The 13,916-nt window shown below is 45.3% G+C and overlaps 1 protein-coding gene across 2 annotated transcripts in view; it reads left to right on the top strand.

The window, feature by feature from the left end:
- The window catches only part of dip2ba (disco-interacting protein 2 homolog Ba), a 39,287-nt gene that overhangs the window by 7,520 nt on the left and 17,851 nt on the right, over positions 1-13,916 (top strand). Inside the window, exons 2-4 of one of the 2 annotated variants that reach the window (XM_083674606.1) lie at positions 11,668-11,739; positions 13,240-13,392; positions 13,675-13,800. In XM_083674606.1, coding sequence (XP_083530732.1) covers positions 11,668-11,739; positions 13,240-13,392; positions 13,675-13,800 — 351 coding nt within the window. Of the gene's footprint in view, positions 1-11,667; positions 11,740-13,236; positions 13,393-13,674; positions 13,801-13,916 lie in introns of both variants that reach the window. The other variant, XM_083674605.1, reaches the window with a different exon arrangement.

Here is a 13,916-nt window from a genome sequence, read left to right as displayed (position 1 = left end):
TGTTTACACTGTTTCACACTGTCAGTCTAACGGGTTGGCTCCCACATGGTGTTACATTTGGCCTGTGAAATACTGAGACCTACAGGGATGTCTCCATCTCTCCCTGATAGCTCCATGTTCATAGTCTTTGACCCACACAATCATGTCGAAGAGAAATGCAGGAAGTAAAACAACTTGATTTGAACGCTGTTTTTCAAAGCTTTTACCTTTAACGTTTTGATGAAAAATAACAGATTCTCTTTAGGCTTGAGAACATGAGGAGTTATGGCTAAATATTGATAGGACATTGATTATTGATAGGTAGATGGCATAGTGATGGTAGTGCCCCTTAGGAAACTCTGCTGGTAGGCTAAATTCTCATTTTCCTCTCTCTATGCTGTCCCTCTCTCTCTCTGTAACAGTGGGTCTGGCTCCTTTGAGCTGATCATGAGAGACTTGACTGTTTGGATAAGGGTGTGGAGAGCACGGACCATTTTTAAGCAGTTGGTCAGTTTCTAATTATAAAGCAGAGGCGAACGTCATTGGTTTTACGACCGTTTTGAAGGGGTCAAGTTTTGTATAGTATGTCTATGTCCATGGGGGGATTTTTTGGGAATCCTTAGATTGATTCCAACAATGTTTTATCTCTCCTAATCCCTATGGACTCACGACTTTCTGAAGGTGGGCTAAGATGGGTCATTTTATGGTCAGCTTGTGCTCCGTTATCAGTGTTGGAGTGGGCTAAGTGACTGTACGTTGGTGAATGGTAGTTCCGATGACAGAGAAGCAGAGGAGGTAGGCTTATGGAGGAGCTGTGTGTCACTAATGAGAGGATGTGTGAGGAAGCACAGCTAGCAGTCTCTCACAGTCATCACACGTGTATCCTCATATTAATATCTTCTCCCACACATGCACTGATGACGCACTGATGAGTGTGGTCTGGAAAAAAAATCCGATGTCACCATTTAGGAAACACACAGAGACATTGAAGTGCTGGTTTACTCAGAGGCCAGGTAGTAATCACTGTGCTTTAGTTTCAATACAGCTTAGCCATCTCTTCCATGCTTGACTCTTTACCCCTTCTTTCATGCAGGACTCAGAATGTACGCCTTAGTCACATAGAATACTCAACTTCTAAAGTATCAGGTGTGTTACTCAATCCCTTACGAAACTCCAGAAATCCTCAAACTGCCAGTCTCATGTGGAATAAAGCATTCTGTTAACATAACTGACTCTGCTTGTGAGCACCTCCAGGACTGCACTATGTGTTTCAGGAAGCAGATTGATTTCCAATCCCGGGGACTTGCCTGTTATGGCCGAGTGTGATGTAGCAGGAGGTGAATATGGAGTTATGGAACATGAGCCATCCAGAAAGTGAGATGTAGCTTGTTGGGTTTTGTTTGAAAGCTCTGGTGGAACTGGTAGAAAGAGCCAGAATGATGTGATGCTCTCAGCATCCTGGATGCTGACGTTCTTCACAGGCCTTTGAATCTTTGTTAGAGCTTTTATTAGGCTATTGATTTAATGACTCAGATGTTTGGCCAACAGCTTTCACCCTCTTATTTAGTCTCTTATTTATGCAGTCATTCTGTATAGACAACTACATTATCAACGGTCATTGAGCTTTGTCATGAATCTGCCAGCCATAAGGAAATTGATCATCGATGCAGATAGAGAACCATTATTGGAGACCAGCACTGTGAGGTAGTTTTGATAGGCATGTGGGCTGTGATCATTGAGTCTATGTCGAGCTAATAATATGGTCAGCTAAAGAGAAAGGGAACTGTGCTGTATAAATGAGTTGGTTCTGTAGCTGTCAGATCGGTTCCATACTGCTGAGTGACCCTGTATCACTTTACTCTACTACAACATGACTGCTCTGAAACCTGATGCTTCACTCTCACTGGTGTAACACTCTCTTAACTGAGCAACGCCGAACAACACTCGTCTGTCAGGCAGTCTGTCAGTCAGTCAGTCAGCCCTCTCTCTAACTCCCCATTTTACTCTCCTATTTTTTTTTTTTCTCTTCAAAGAGAGAAAGAATCACCAGACCTGTGCCGTTAATAGTCTGAGAAGTAAGTCAGGGTCCACGCACTAACCCAAAAATGTATGTCATGGGCTGCGGTGGCTTACCCCAAAAGATCTGCTATGAGACACTCGTGTCTGAAGTGAGTGAGTGAAGCATTTTTCTTGCACATCAATAAGCAGCCTCTTTTGTTTTTTTTAAGTAGTCATTTATAGATATCAATATGTTAGGCCAGCCTCTACCAATGTTGCGACTAGGCTTTCTTCAAGGAATGCTGAAACATTGGCTGGGCCTTTTTTCTGCTTTTTGTCTGCGCACCCAGGTTTACCCACTCTGTTTTCAGTCAAGTTGGTGTGTGTGGGTTAAGGGTTAAGGCTTTTGACAGCTGTTCCCTCCCCCTCTTGGGGTAAAGGGTTCAGAACTGAGCTGGGTTATTGACAGGCTGACATGATGTCTGCCACTTGGTGTCAGTAGGACAGGGCCATGACGTTGAACCAACATGTACTCATGAGTGGATGTGAGAGTGCTAGGCATTAGTCTACTGACGTCGGATCTCCTCTCTTGCCTCCAGGAAGTCTCTCACATGACTACAGAGCTGAGAGCTGACGCCAATGTCATGCCAGACAGAAGGCCTAGGCCTAATTTCTATTTACCCAGCTCTAGTTACAGACAACAACGACATAGCCGTGAAGCAAGTTAATCTTCCCAAGCTTTACCGACTCAACAATTTACCAGCCACAAGTTTGGAACTCTTTCATTTTGACTAAGTAATGTGCCATGGATTATCCATAAGAAGGCTTATAGCTGTGTTGTAAGAGAATGTGTGAAAATACAGATAATAGCCAGAACGTGTTGGCTCAGATCAATTTGGGAAAGTGGGGAGGAGAACTGTAGCACTTCAGGAGGTATTTAGGAGTTTTTTTTTTATTAAGGGTGCAGAGGGGAGTACATTTTGCTACATTTTGAGCTGGAGATGAATTTGCGGTGGAATTTGCTAAAGTGAGATGCTGCTGTGCCTCTGTGGGGGGCAGGTAATAAGGGGGATCCTCCCTGGAGCATGGCTCACTAGAGTCTGTCAGACAGGCACAGAGCAGGACATCTCTCCCACGCTCACAGCTATGGACACCCTGAGGTCCTCTGCGACAGGAGAGACGGGAGCCCTGGGATTCTGTAACTCTCCTACACTGAACGCTACATCAACCTCACTGAGGTCAGCACACTCACAGCTGGCCATGAAGTATTGTTTGAAACAATATACAGGCCTAGGGTAGAATGTAATGTAAAAGTTATGCTAGAAGCCAACATTCTTTGTAGTGACTTTCATACAGAATCATATCCAAGTCCAGCTCTAAGAACCTATGATAAACATGAAGTTGTTTGTTGTGTAATGGTCTGGAATCCTTTCAGGATATCTGTCATATACCAACGCTCTAAGATATGGTCACTGTTTTTATTAGGCTATATCTTTATTGTAATGTGATTAGGCCTAGGTCCCACACAATCGAGTTGCATTGTTTTAGTCCGGTGCAGGAAGGCCTGATTTGATGAAAGGATTCCAAGCTTAATTCAGGCAGGGCTCTAATAGCCTGCATTCTTGAGGGCTCTAGAGCTTGTTACTGGGTGTGGTTCTTAGGCTGGGGAGGGCATGAACAGCCAGAGGTGAAGAGAGAGGCTGTGGAGGTGAAGAGGGTCCTTTATCACCCAAATGGCCTCCTGACTGTGCATTAACAGTGGTGAGGATATCATTTGCAGTGATGGGTGTGTGTGCGAGACTGTACGTGTACGTGTGACGTGTGTCTATGTCCTACTCTACAATTTGTCTTATGGTACCTCCAACTTCCCCTCGTCTACAAGCCAAAGACAAATACCACCAGTTTCACTTCCAGGTTTCGTTGTTCACACACTCAGCTACTAGTCACTGCGATCAACATGTTGATATGCTCACACAGGACTTACATGATTTTGGTTTTTAAACCATAATTGCCTAACAACACCACAGCCTTCCAGAGAATGTTCCCAATGCTGGGTTTGGTTAGCATTTCATACCTCTTGATTGTGTTAACATGCAAGCCCAGTCTACTCTGTATTAAACCAGTTTAAGGTCCTCCAAGTTTAAATGTCTGCCTATTACTATGTACTGTCCCAAGATTTGGTCGGGACAATATGCTCAATATGCTCGAATAGAAACAAATATTTTAAAGTTAAAAGTTACTGTGCGTGTGCTTGTACAGTATGTGTGTGACTACCCTGGTGGCTCTAACAAATACACCTGGCAGTAGTGGACTGGCGAGCAGGATTAGGCATTGCTTGTGTCTTTGTGTTGAGGCTGGGTCTGGGGCCTACTGGTAGGACTGGACTGGGCTGGGCTGGGAGAGTTCGACTCACCAAGTCTCTCTCAAAGCCCTGCAGCTTTATATAGCCCTCCAGAGACCGCCAGACTGTCTGACTGACTTACTGACCCCACACAGAGTGTGAATGAGGCCCACTGGACCAGCAGGACTTGGGCAGAGAGAGACTGGTGGGAGGGTCGGGAAACAGAGCACATTCTTTCAGATCTGTTGACATTTTTAACAGTGTGTAGCCAATCTGACAACACCAGACTGATGAATGGATTGAAAAGTTGAAGGAAATGCCTCCAAGTAAGATTAATATATACACTCCCCCAACCATTGTTCTAGCTCCATTTAGCTTATTAACTAGACCGAACCCAAACCGTGGTACCCTCACTGAAAAATAGGTTAAACCTCTGTAGTTAAACCAGATAACACTATACACTCCCAACCAATGAACCCATGACAGTCTATGGTTTCACTCTGCATGGCCACATACTGTTGCACTATTTGCATTTCCTGCTGTGTGTTGTTGTCCATGTTGTCTCTATGCTGTTTCTATTTGGTTCTGCTCTCTCAGTGCATCTATAAATAAGAGGCTGTGGGTGACGCCAGTTCCTCTCCTCTCAGCCGCTGTGTTTATGTGTGTATTTGTGTCTGTAGGCGGTTTTCTCCGTCCCTACACATCTACTCGTGTTAGTGGGACCAGGAAACCGTAATCCCCTTCCAGTGAGAAAGATCAATTTTGGAAAAAGGCATTCGCAAGACCCAATTGCAGCGACTGCTTTACATTAGATTGTGCTGAGGGAAGCTTAACGAATGTTGCAGAACTGTCAAATACGGGACTGACTTAAAGCAACTCTAAAGCGGCGTACACACACAGCGATTTTAACTCGCGATTCTGCCGAGGTTGGCACGGGTAGATCGCTGGTGGGCGTTTCTACTCCACTACACATAGCGTGCAGTAAATTTGACGGTACATATTAGCATGTTCAAAAAAGGTTTTTATTTTAACAGGCCCTTAGACGAGATGTGTTCATTCCCAATCATTATGGGTTGCATTTACGCTGTGTCGTGACTTCTCAGCTAATTTACATTAGCCAGCTAACATCCTGCCACCTTTCCATCCAAAACAGTAGCAACTAAAGCATGGTTGTATGTCATTCAGGAAACGTTAGGTGTGCCTTTCTCCGTCCTCAGTTTGGTTATCGCCTATCACCACGATTTCTAAAAAAAATATGCCTGGATCCTATTCTGTCTAGTTGCGACGCTAGCCAGCACGATGTTGCCGAGGGTCGTATCGCCATCTTCCATTGATGAGAACCACTGCATGAGACCACTGCATGAGAACCACGACGCAGATTTGGTCTCATGACCCTTGACCTTGACTGTTCTCAAAGCCCACACGATGCTGTCTTGACCAGATGGGGAGAAATTATTATTGGAAAGTCACCCCTATCCCTCTGTCCGATTTTGTGTAATCTGAGATTCCAGAAAGAGTTGTGGATTATGGCATGGCATGAGATGGGAGCGATTTTGGAATCAAGCCGCTATGTAACGTAATAGGAAACATTTCTCAGTGGGAGTGGCCCACTAAACTGAATATGGTTCTTCCAATGGGAGAAAGTGATAAACTCAGTCGCTATTGCCTATTTATTTATTAATTGTTCCCCTGGTTAAGGAGTGTCATGTCCTATTGTGATCCTTGCACAGGGAGGGGAACTCATGGTGTGGTATGTGTGGAAAGAGGAAGCTCCAGGAGAAAGGCGATGTCAATTTCTCCCAATGCAGGATGTGGCCAGCCCGATCCGTCCACAGTAATTACTGCACTCGCTCTGTGGGGTGCTGATCCCAGTGGGTGGGTCACACAGGGACGTGTGTACGTGCGCGCAGGTGGGTTTGCGGTGGTGTGGGTTCTGTGGTGTGTGGGTTCTGTGGTGGATGTGTGTTTGTGGGGGGGTCAAGACAGGATGACGACGACAACAACAACATATAATGGATGACATCGACCGTCACCACAACCACAATAAGAGGATATAGAATATCTTGAATGAGTTTCATTTGCTATTTTAGGTAGAATTCTCCATGGTCTTAGAAGTCAAGGTGCCCCAGTGCCATTCTCAAAGCCCCCTCCTCTCCTAGACAGTGACTTTAATCTGATTGTGTGTGTTGGGGATGGATGGGCATTAGACCTCATTACACACGTCTAACCCAGTCACTCTTCTGTCTGTTGGCCTCAACGATGAGCTCATCCCAGTCTTTAAGAATAGCATCTAGGACCCACTACTCTAACTTTACCACTGACAGTATCCCCAGAGATCCTGCAATGTTGTGCTATGTATTATTTATTTTTTTACGATTGCCTAAATTGTTAATTGTGTCTGGTCTAGAGGACTAGGTTGTTTGTGACATGTTGAATTCCTGTAACATGGGAATTTGCTATTAATCAGTGATCAGGTCAATGACCTGATGAAGAGACATAACCTAGTCCCTGGGTGACTGACTGGAGGCAGTTCAACATGGAGGGTCAATAATGGCTGAAAGGCTTTCACAGTAAAGCTTCTTTAAGTCAAACTGGCTGAGCTAAGATGACTACTGTGACTGGTGTATACTGATCTGGGACCAATGGTGTAGTGGGGCTGCCAGAGGAAGGGGATGAATGACCTCCAGCTGACCCTGGGACACCAGCTGTCAGAGATCAGCTCTCAGACTCTCACTCTCTCCCCCCAGCAGGTCAAAGGGCAACAGCACCATTCTGAAGGAAGAGTCACAGGGTCAGAGTCATCTTCTGTATTAATGAGGATGTTGACAGTCATCTTGGTGGGGTTATTGTCTCTCAATAAGCGGGACAGCAATTTGGCATCTGGGAAGACATGTTAATCTTACAATAATGCATTGAGTGTGTAACGGTAGCCACTGACACTAATGTTGGCATGGACTCTTTACACACACACACACACACACACACACTCTTCCTGTCTATGCTTTGTGCCTCCTCCCCTCCCTCAGAGGCCTGATAGTTCAGGAAGCCACACAAGTCTCATATCCGGCGTTAGATGCTTGATAAAATACTCAGAAGACAGCCGACAGTAACACACAGACACACACACCTACACACACACACACCTACACAGACACACACACCTACCCACACACACACAGACACACACACCTACCCACACACAGACACACAGACACACACACCTACACACACACCCACCCACATGCACACAATCACCCAAACTGACACACACACCCACCCACATGCACACAATCACCCAAACTGACACAGAAACAGATGGGCAGTGTAAATACACGAGCTGGAGCTAACATACTGACACATCATGCTGGGAGGCCAGTCGTGCCACTGCACTGGTAGCTCAGTCAGCACTCATTCCTCTAAGCACTGTAACACTGCCCCTAACCTGCTCCAGCTGTATACACACACACACACACACACACACACACACACGCACACACTTCTTGTGCCCCGAGGGAAATTGGCCGGTGAGTTCACTTTCCTGGCCAGTTGGCCCACTCTGTTAGAAGACTGTTCTCCAATCAGCACATTCTTCCTCCTCAATACACTGGGAGCTGTTTTTGGCAGCATCGACAAGGTGGGGTAACGCTCATATCCTGTCTTCTGACCCCAAACAGACATACATACTTACGCACACACACTTGTGCACACTCACACACACAAACACGCACACACGTCACTTTTTGAAAAGCACGTTTCTCAAAACACACAGTTTACATCATGATTTCACAAAAGCATTATTTCTTTCTCGTTTTAAGACCTACAACATGATTCACATCAACTGGTGCTGAAGGCTCGCCCAGGTGACTGTGCCCATTCTGTCTGCCCAGTGCCAGTCTTTAGCCCCAGGGAGGGCAGTGAGTGTGGGTGGTTCTGTGTGGCAGTGCCAGGCTGTGCTCTGTTGTGTCCCACGCCAGGACAGACTCTCCTCTGTCTGTGGTAATGACCAGCATCACTCATAGGCCAGGGCCAGGGCCAAGCTTGGACAGGCCGGGCAGCACCCTCTCTCTCACAATGGAGCTCCAATACGTCACTACTCCCTACAACCCTCAATTTACTACTCACTGTAGCTGTGGGAGCCCAACGCTGTGTGTGTGTGTGTTTTTACTGTATTTGTTTGTGTGTGTGTAGGCCTGTGTGTGTTTACTGTATTTGTTTGTTTGTGTGTAGGCCTGTGTGTGTGTGTGTGTGTGTGTGTGTGTGTGTGTGTGTGTAGGCCTGTTTGTGTGTATGTTTACTGTATTTGTGTGTGTGTGGCATAGAGAGGCTCTGACAGGCAGTTGCTGTTGTGTTTCCAGGCCAGGGCAGATTCTCAGGCAGTGTGTAGCCAGGCATGAACTCACTGCTGAATGCTGGGTGTCTCGGCAGTGCTTTTACACAGAGGATGAGAGAGCACGCAGCACTCTTTCTTTCTTTCTTTCTTTCTTTCTTTCACTCCCTCTCTCACCGAGTCCACTGTTGTTTTGCCTTTGACTTGTGCCCCTCCCTCTTCCTCTTTTGTTTTCCCTATTAAAGGTTCACAGCTCAAATAATGAGCTCTGCAAATCTCATCACAAAAAAGCATAACAGGCCGCAAGCCTCTCAGAGTAGGAATAAGTGCTCAAATTCAGAGTGAGATGCACAAATGAATGAATAAAAACAAGATATCAAGATTCATTACGCAAAAACGTTCTCATAACCCTGCAAGCGTTTTGGAGTCCTCAAGAGGTGTCCTTACTCGTTACGAGTATGCTATGAGTTACAATTACAAGTACAATGCGTGCACATTTCTTGATAGGGAGATGTTTTACAAAAATTTTACAACGCAGAGCTCCTTAAAAGATACCGGTTGGATAGAGATGGCATAATTGTTTTCACTTCCCCATCTACAGGAAGGTTTTTCTGCTCTCCAGAGAAATTAAAAATAAAGCTAAAGCTTTTTGGCAACAGGCAAAATGCACCAGTGTAATAGAGGAGTGTATCACAGACCATTACCAGTGCAATAATTACAACATTAATTAAAACATAATCAAAAGATTTTATTGATTTCCCCACCCATTCCCCACCCAATTATCCGCAAACAATCTGCCTATGCATATTGGATGTTATGTAACCCCTTAACCATAATGAAAAAACATAATAGGGTATTGTGATACTACTGCTATTTTACTGTGATACCATGATTAGGCCTATATCAAAATAAACCATAACAATTACTTATCCTCAAGTTGAACACCTGGAGTTATGAATCATGGATTATGTTAATTTACTTGTGTTGTAACAACACTACGAGTGTCACTACGACTGCGTTGGATATTCAATGTTTGGAACACAATATATGGGAGAAAACAAAGGAACATCATTAAAATGTCTCTTACGGTTCCAAATATGTCGTAAAATCAAGAAGAAATGTAGTAATAAGAATTGGTCCTACTCCTCGCTCAGCGTGAGTAAGAAGGTTGATAATACACTCCCACTGCCCACTCTGAGCTACGAGGGTTTTTTTTGTCACAACTGTGCTTTCAGCATGATTCCTACGAGTACCTTTGAGAGGCTTTATAACTACGGCCCCAAGTGTCTCATTCTCAATAATATGACAACCGACCAGTTGCTGTCCTCCCAACACTGACATCTGTCAGACAGAGCTGGAAGACAAAACACACGTCCCCTCCCAGCTTATCAAACAGGCTGTTGAACTTTGGGTCTCCTCCTCCTCTCCTCTTTTTCTTTCCATTGTTATTTCACACAGGCTGAGTTATGTTCCCTCTCACTTCCCTAGTTCCTCTCATCACATGTTTATCTTCCTCTGAGCTGCCTCTCTCGCCTCCCCTCTCCCTCTGTATGTCAATAGGGCTGTGAGGGCCTACTTGTTGTCACAAGTCAGTGACGAGGAGGTGCCGGGGGATTGAGGCTGAACAGCCCCTAGGGCGGTCTCCTCTCTCTCTCCTACTGCATTTACCCCTGTGGCGCTACGCCATCACTGGTGTGTGTGTGTGTGTGTGTGTGTTTGAGTGTTTGAGGAAGCCATGGGAATGGACTTTGCTCTGTGCAGTAGTGGGAGTGTTGGCTAAGGCCATACTACTAATTCCCCTCCTAGAGAATCAGGAAGAGGGGAGGAAGAGTGGGGGCGATGCTGGGGAGTTGGTTTCCATGTGAAACTCGCTCCCAGGGCTTCCTCTTTGTTTGGCCCGCTATTCTGCTTCATTGTTGTGATCTGGTGTTGTTCTTTTGGAGGGTATGAGTATTATGCCGTAGTGGTATTTTGGTTCCTTAGCCTGAGGTCTCTGTGCACTTGTCATGTTTGTCTCCTGCAGCTAATGTAGGGGAAATAATGGTGATATCTTATCATCGTGAGTTTTTATGCTGTGAGCCATGAAAATGGGGAGCTGTGTCGACAACAGTTTTGGGAAGTGGAATGTGGCATTGAACGGTGGAGTGTGGGTTTCCCCATCGCCACTTGCACACACATATACATCGTCCCCAGTCGGGGTGTAATGATTCACCAAGCCCACGGTTCGGTTTATATCTCGGGTCAACAGAAAAAAAGCGGTAAAAACCAAAACGCTCTCTATTGTATTAGCAGGCCTGTTGGCTTGTGTGACTCATACAGGCTCATGTTGGAGCACTGGACTTTTTATTTCCCACTACTGTGTAGGTCCCTATAAAATCTGCCTTATTTATTCATTTTCTTCAGCTTTCAAACTCAGCTCACATTTACAAATAGCAATTTTTGTCGTCTTTTAATAATTCTATTATGTGTATTATTTCAATGGAAGTGCCTCTATTTTTTGTGCTTTTCGACGAACAGATAGAGCTGCTACAAGTGAATAATTTACTACTAAAATTCACTGCAACATTTGCAAACAACTGAATAAGAAAATATTGATGAACAAAACGTGAAACATAGGCTCATGCTGTTGAACTGGGACACAAATAATTTTCATTGCTTTTTTCTATCAATCTGTCTGTAATCTTTGTGCCACACAAGGCATCATAAATCGAGCACACCCAGACTCAGTACCGAGACATCAGTATCACACCCCAAAAACGTTCTTCTCGGGTTTACTACTGCATGTGCACACGTGGAACCTAATGGCCCAGAGTGGAATCAGAATCAGAACTCTCTTATTTGGCCAAGTATATTTGCACATACAGGAAATTGACTTGGTGCGGTTGGTGCATGGGACATAAAAAACAAATATATAAGCAAATAGAATTGTCTGGGCTTTGGGTAGGTCTATATGCACCTCTTGATTGGCTGTGGTGTTTGTGTGGTGACTAACGGAGCTGTGTCGTGTTCTCTTCTCTCCTAGGTGACATCACACAGAAGGGCTATGAGAAGAAACGAGCCAAGCTGCTGGCCCCTTACGTATCACAGACCCCCAGTAAGGAGCCTCTCTTCTCCTCTCTCTTCCTCCTCTGACTTCTCTCTCTTGTCCTCCCTTCTTCTGCTTCTTCCTCGTCCTCTCTTTCTCTCCGCTCCAACTTCTCTTTCCTACACTCTCTCCTCTTCCCTCCTCTGCCTTGTGAAAGTAATTGCCACTCCTTTTGTGTGGTAAGTTCCTTCGCAGCAGCATGGTGTATGACGACCTGAACGTTATTTTTAGCCGACCCCAACTGAGACACGACTTGATTTTTTAATCGGCTCCAAATTACCTTTGGTTTTGCACCAGTAAATGCTTTATGGACAAAAGACACACACTGAGAAACCCAAACCACTGTGGTTTAGTACACTGAATTAGTATTTCATTCCATTGGTTTTCCATAACATCTGCTGTTGACCTTTTGTCTTGGAAAGATTTTTGGCTTTCTGCTGCACTCTAGTGGTGGACGGCAGAATTGTGTCAATGTTGCTCAAGAACAGATGCAGCCTTGTGCTCTTACTCTTGAAAGCACTCTAACCCTTGTTCAATTATTGTTCAACAGTGATACACAATAGCATAGAGGAGTTATATCAAGGTTGAAACATCTAGAACTCACAGGTAGTCAGATTCAGTGTAACACGGCTTCTTAACCTACATGTCATATCTGTGTCTGTTTGCAGTCTAAACCTGCACTCATCCTGCTCGAAAAAGCATGTGTCTACCCGTAAACCAAGTAGAAGGAAGTCCCAACAATTTCAGTTCTGTCTGTAACCAGTCCCCCAGAGTTACCTCAAACTGTACTCCTCAGGTTACAGCAGCAATCTCACACAATGGTGTTTTTTTTTTTCTGAGGACAAATTTGACTTGATTTGAACAGGGTGGTTATAATCAACTCTCTTTAGTTGGATACCAAAGGAAATGTTGTTTCACCGTCATTCAAACCTTTCTTACAGAAAGGTTGCAGAGATACTGAGTAATGTCTGTAGTTAAGTGCATATACAATGCGTCATGATGAATAACAGGAACTGAGGGCAACCATTTGACTCATGCTTGCTCAACTACTGGGGAATTACCAAAATGACTACGCACATCTTAATCACATGCATTAATGTCAGACAACCGTTTTGGAATTCTATCAAAGTAAAGAGGTGGGCCTATGTCATTAGGTAGATTTGATTCTTTGAGATTTGATCTCTGTGTTGTGGTGGGCACTAACTCATATGTCTATATATTGCTTTCATTTTTGGTGTTGGAAATGCAAGTGCCCTTGTCCTCAAAGCTGGCATTTGAGTGCTTTGAACCTAAAAGTTCACCTCCTGCCACCTCCCCTTGGGGTGTCCTCATTCACATCCTTCATCTCCCCATGGTCCCAGTGCCTCCCTCCGTACTGTCAGCAGAACAGTCACTGACATCCACTGGGACACATCACTGTGTTTTTGTGTATTTTAATGTATAGTGAAGGTTTGTGTGTGTGTATTTAACAGTTTATTGAGTACCGGTATGTGTTCCTCTCCCCAGCAGGTGTGGAGCTGGCTCTGCCTGATGTCCAGTTGTCCCCTGGCCACAGTGCTGACCCCAGCCCCAGTCCTGAGGCCCCGGGACCCTCCTCTTCCGCCAGTCGACACCACCGTTCCCACCGCAGCGGAGGGGCTAGAGATGACCGCTACAGATCAGGTGAGGATCACACACACACACACACACACACACACACACACACTCCCTCCTGCACTGCTCTGCTATGGGTAAGAGGAGGAGAAGACTGGAGATGAAGCTGGTGTGGTCACAGCCCCGACTGTGCCTTCTCTAATGTGTGTGTGTGTGTGTGTGTGTCTGTGTGTGTCTGTGTGTGTCTGTGTGTGTCTGTGTGTGTGTGTGTGTGTCTGTGTGTGTCTGTGTGTGTCTGTGTGTGTCTGTGTGTGTCTCTGTCTGTCTGTGTGTGTGTGTGTTCTCTCTCAGACATCCACACAGAGGCAGTGCAGGCAGCGCTGGCCAAACATAAAGAGGAGAAGATGGCGCTGCCCATGCCCACCAAGCGGCGCTCTGCCTTCGTCCAGTCCCCTGTCGACACTTGCACCCCACCAGGTAAATGTCCCCCACAGCCCAATGAGAGCAGTGTGATTGGCTGCTTGACAGAACACAGAAGACTCTAATATCTCTGAACGTCCCTGTCTAGTCATTGGCTATTTAGGCCTTGTAAA

The sequence above is a fragment of the Argentina silus genome, assembly GCF_951799395.1.
Source record: "Argentina silus genome assembly, chromosome: 8".
Classification (NCBI taxonomy): Eukaryota; Metazoa; Chordata; class Actinopteri; order Argentiniformes; family Argentinidae; genus Argentina; species Argentina silus.
This window is presented reverse-complemented; position numbering and strand designations above follow the sequence as displayed.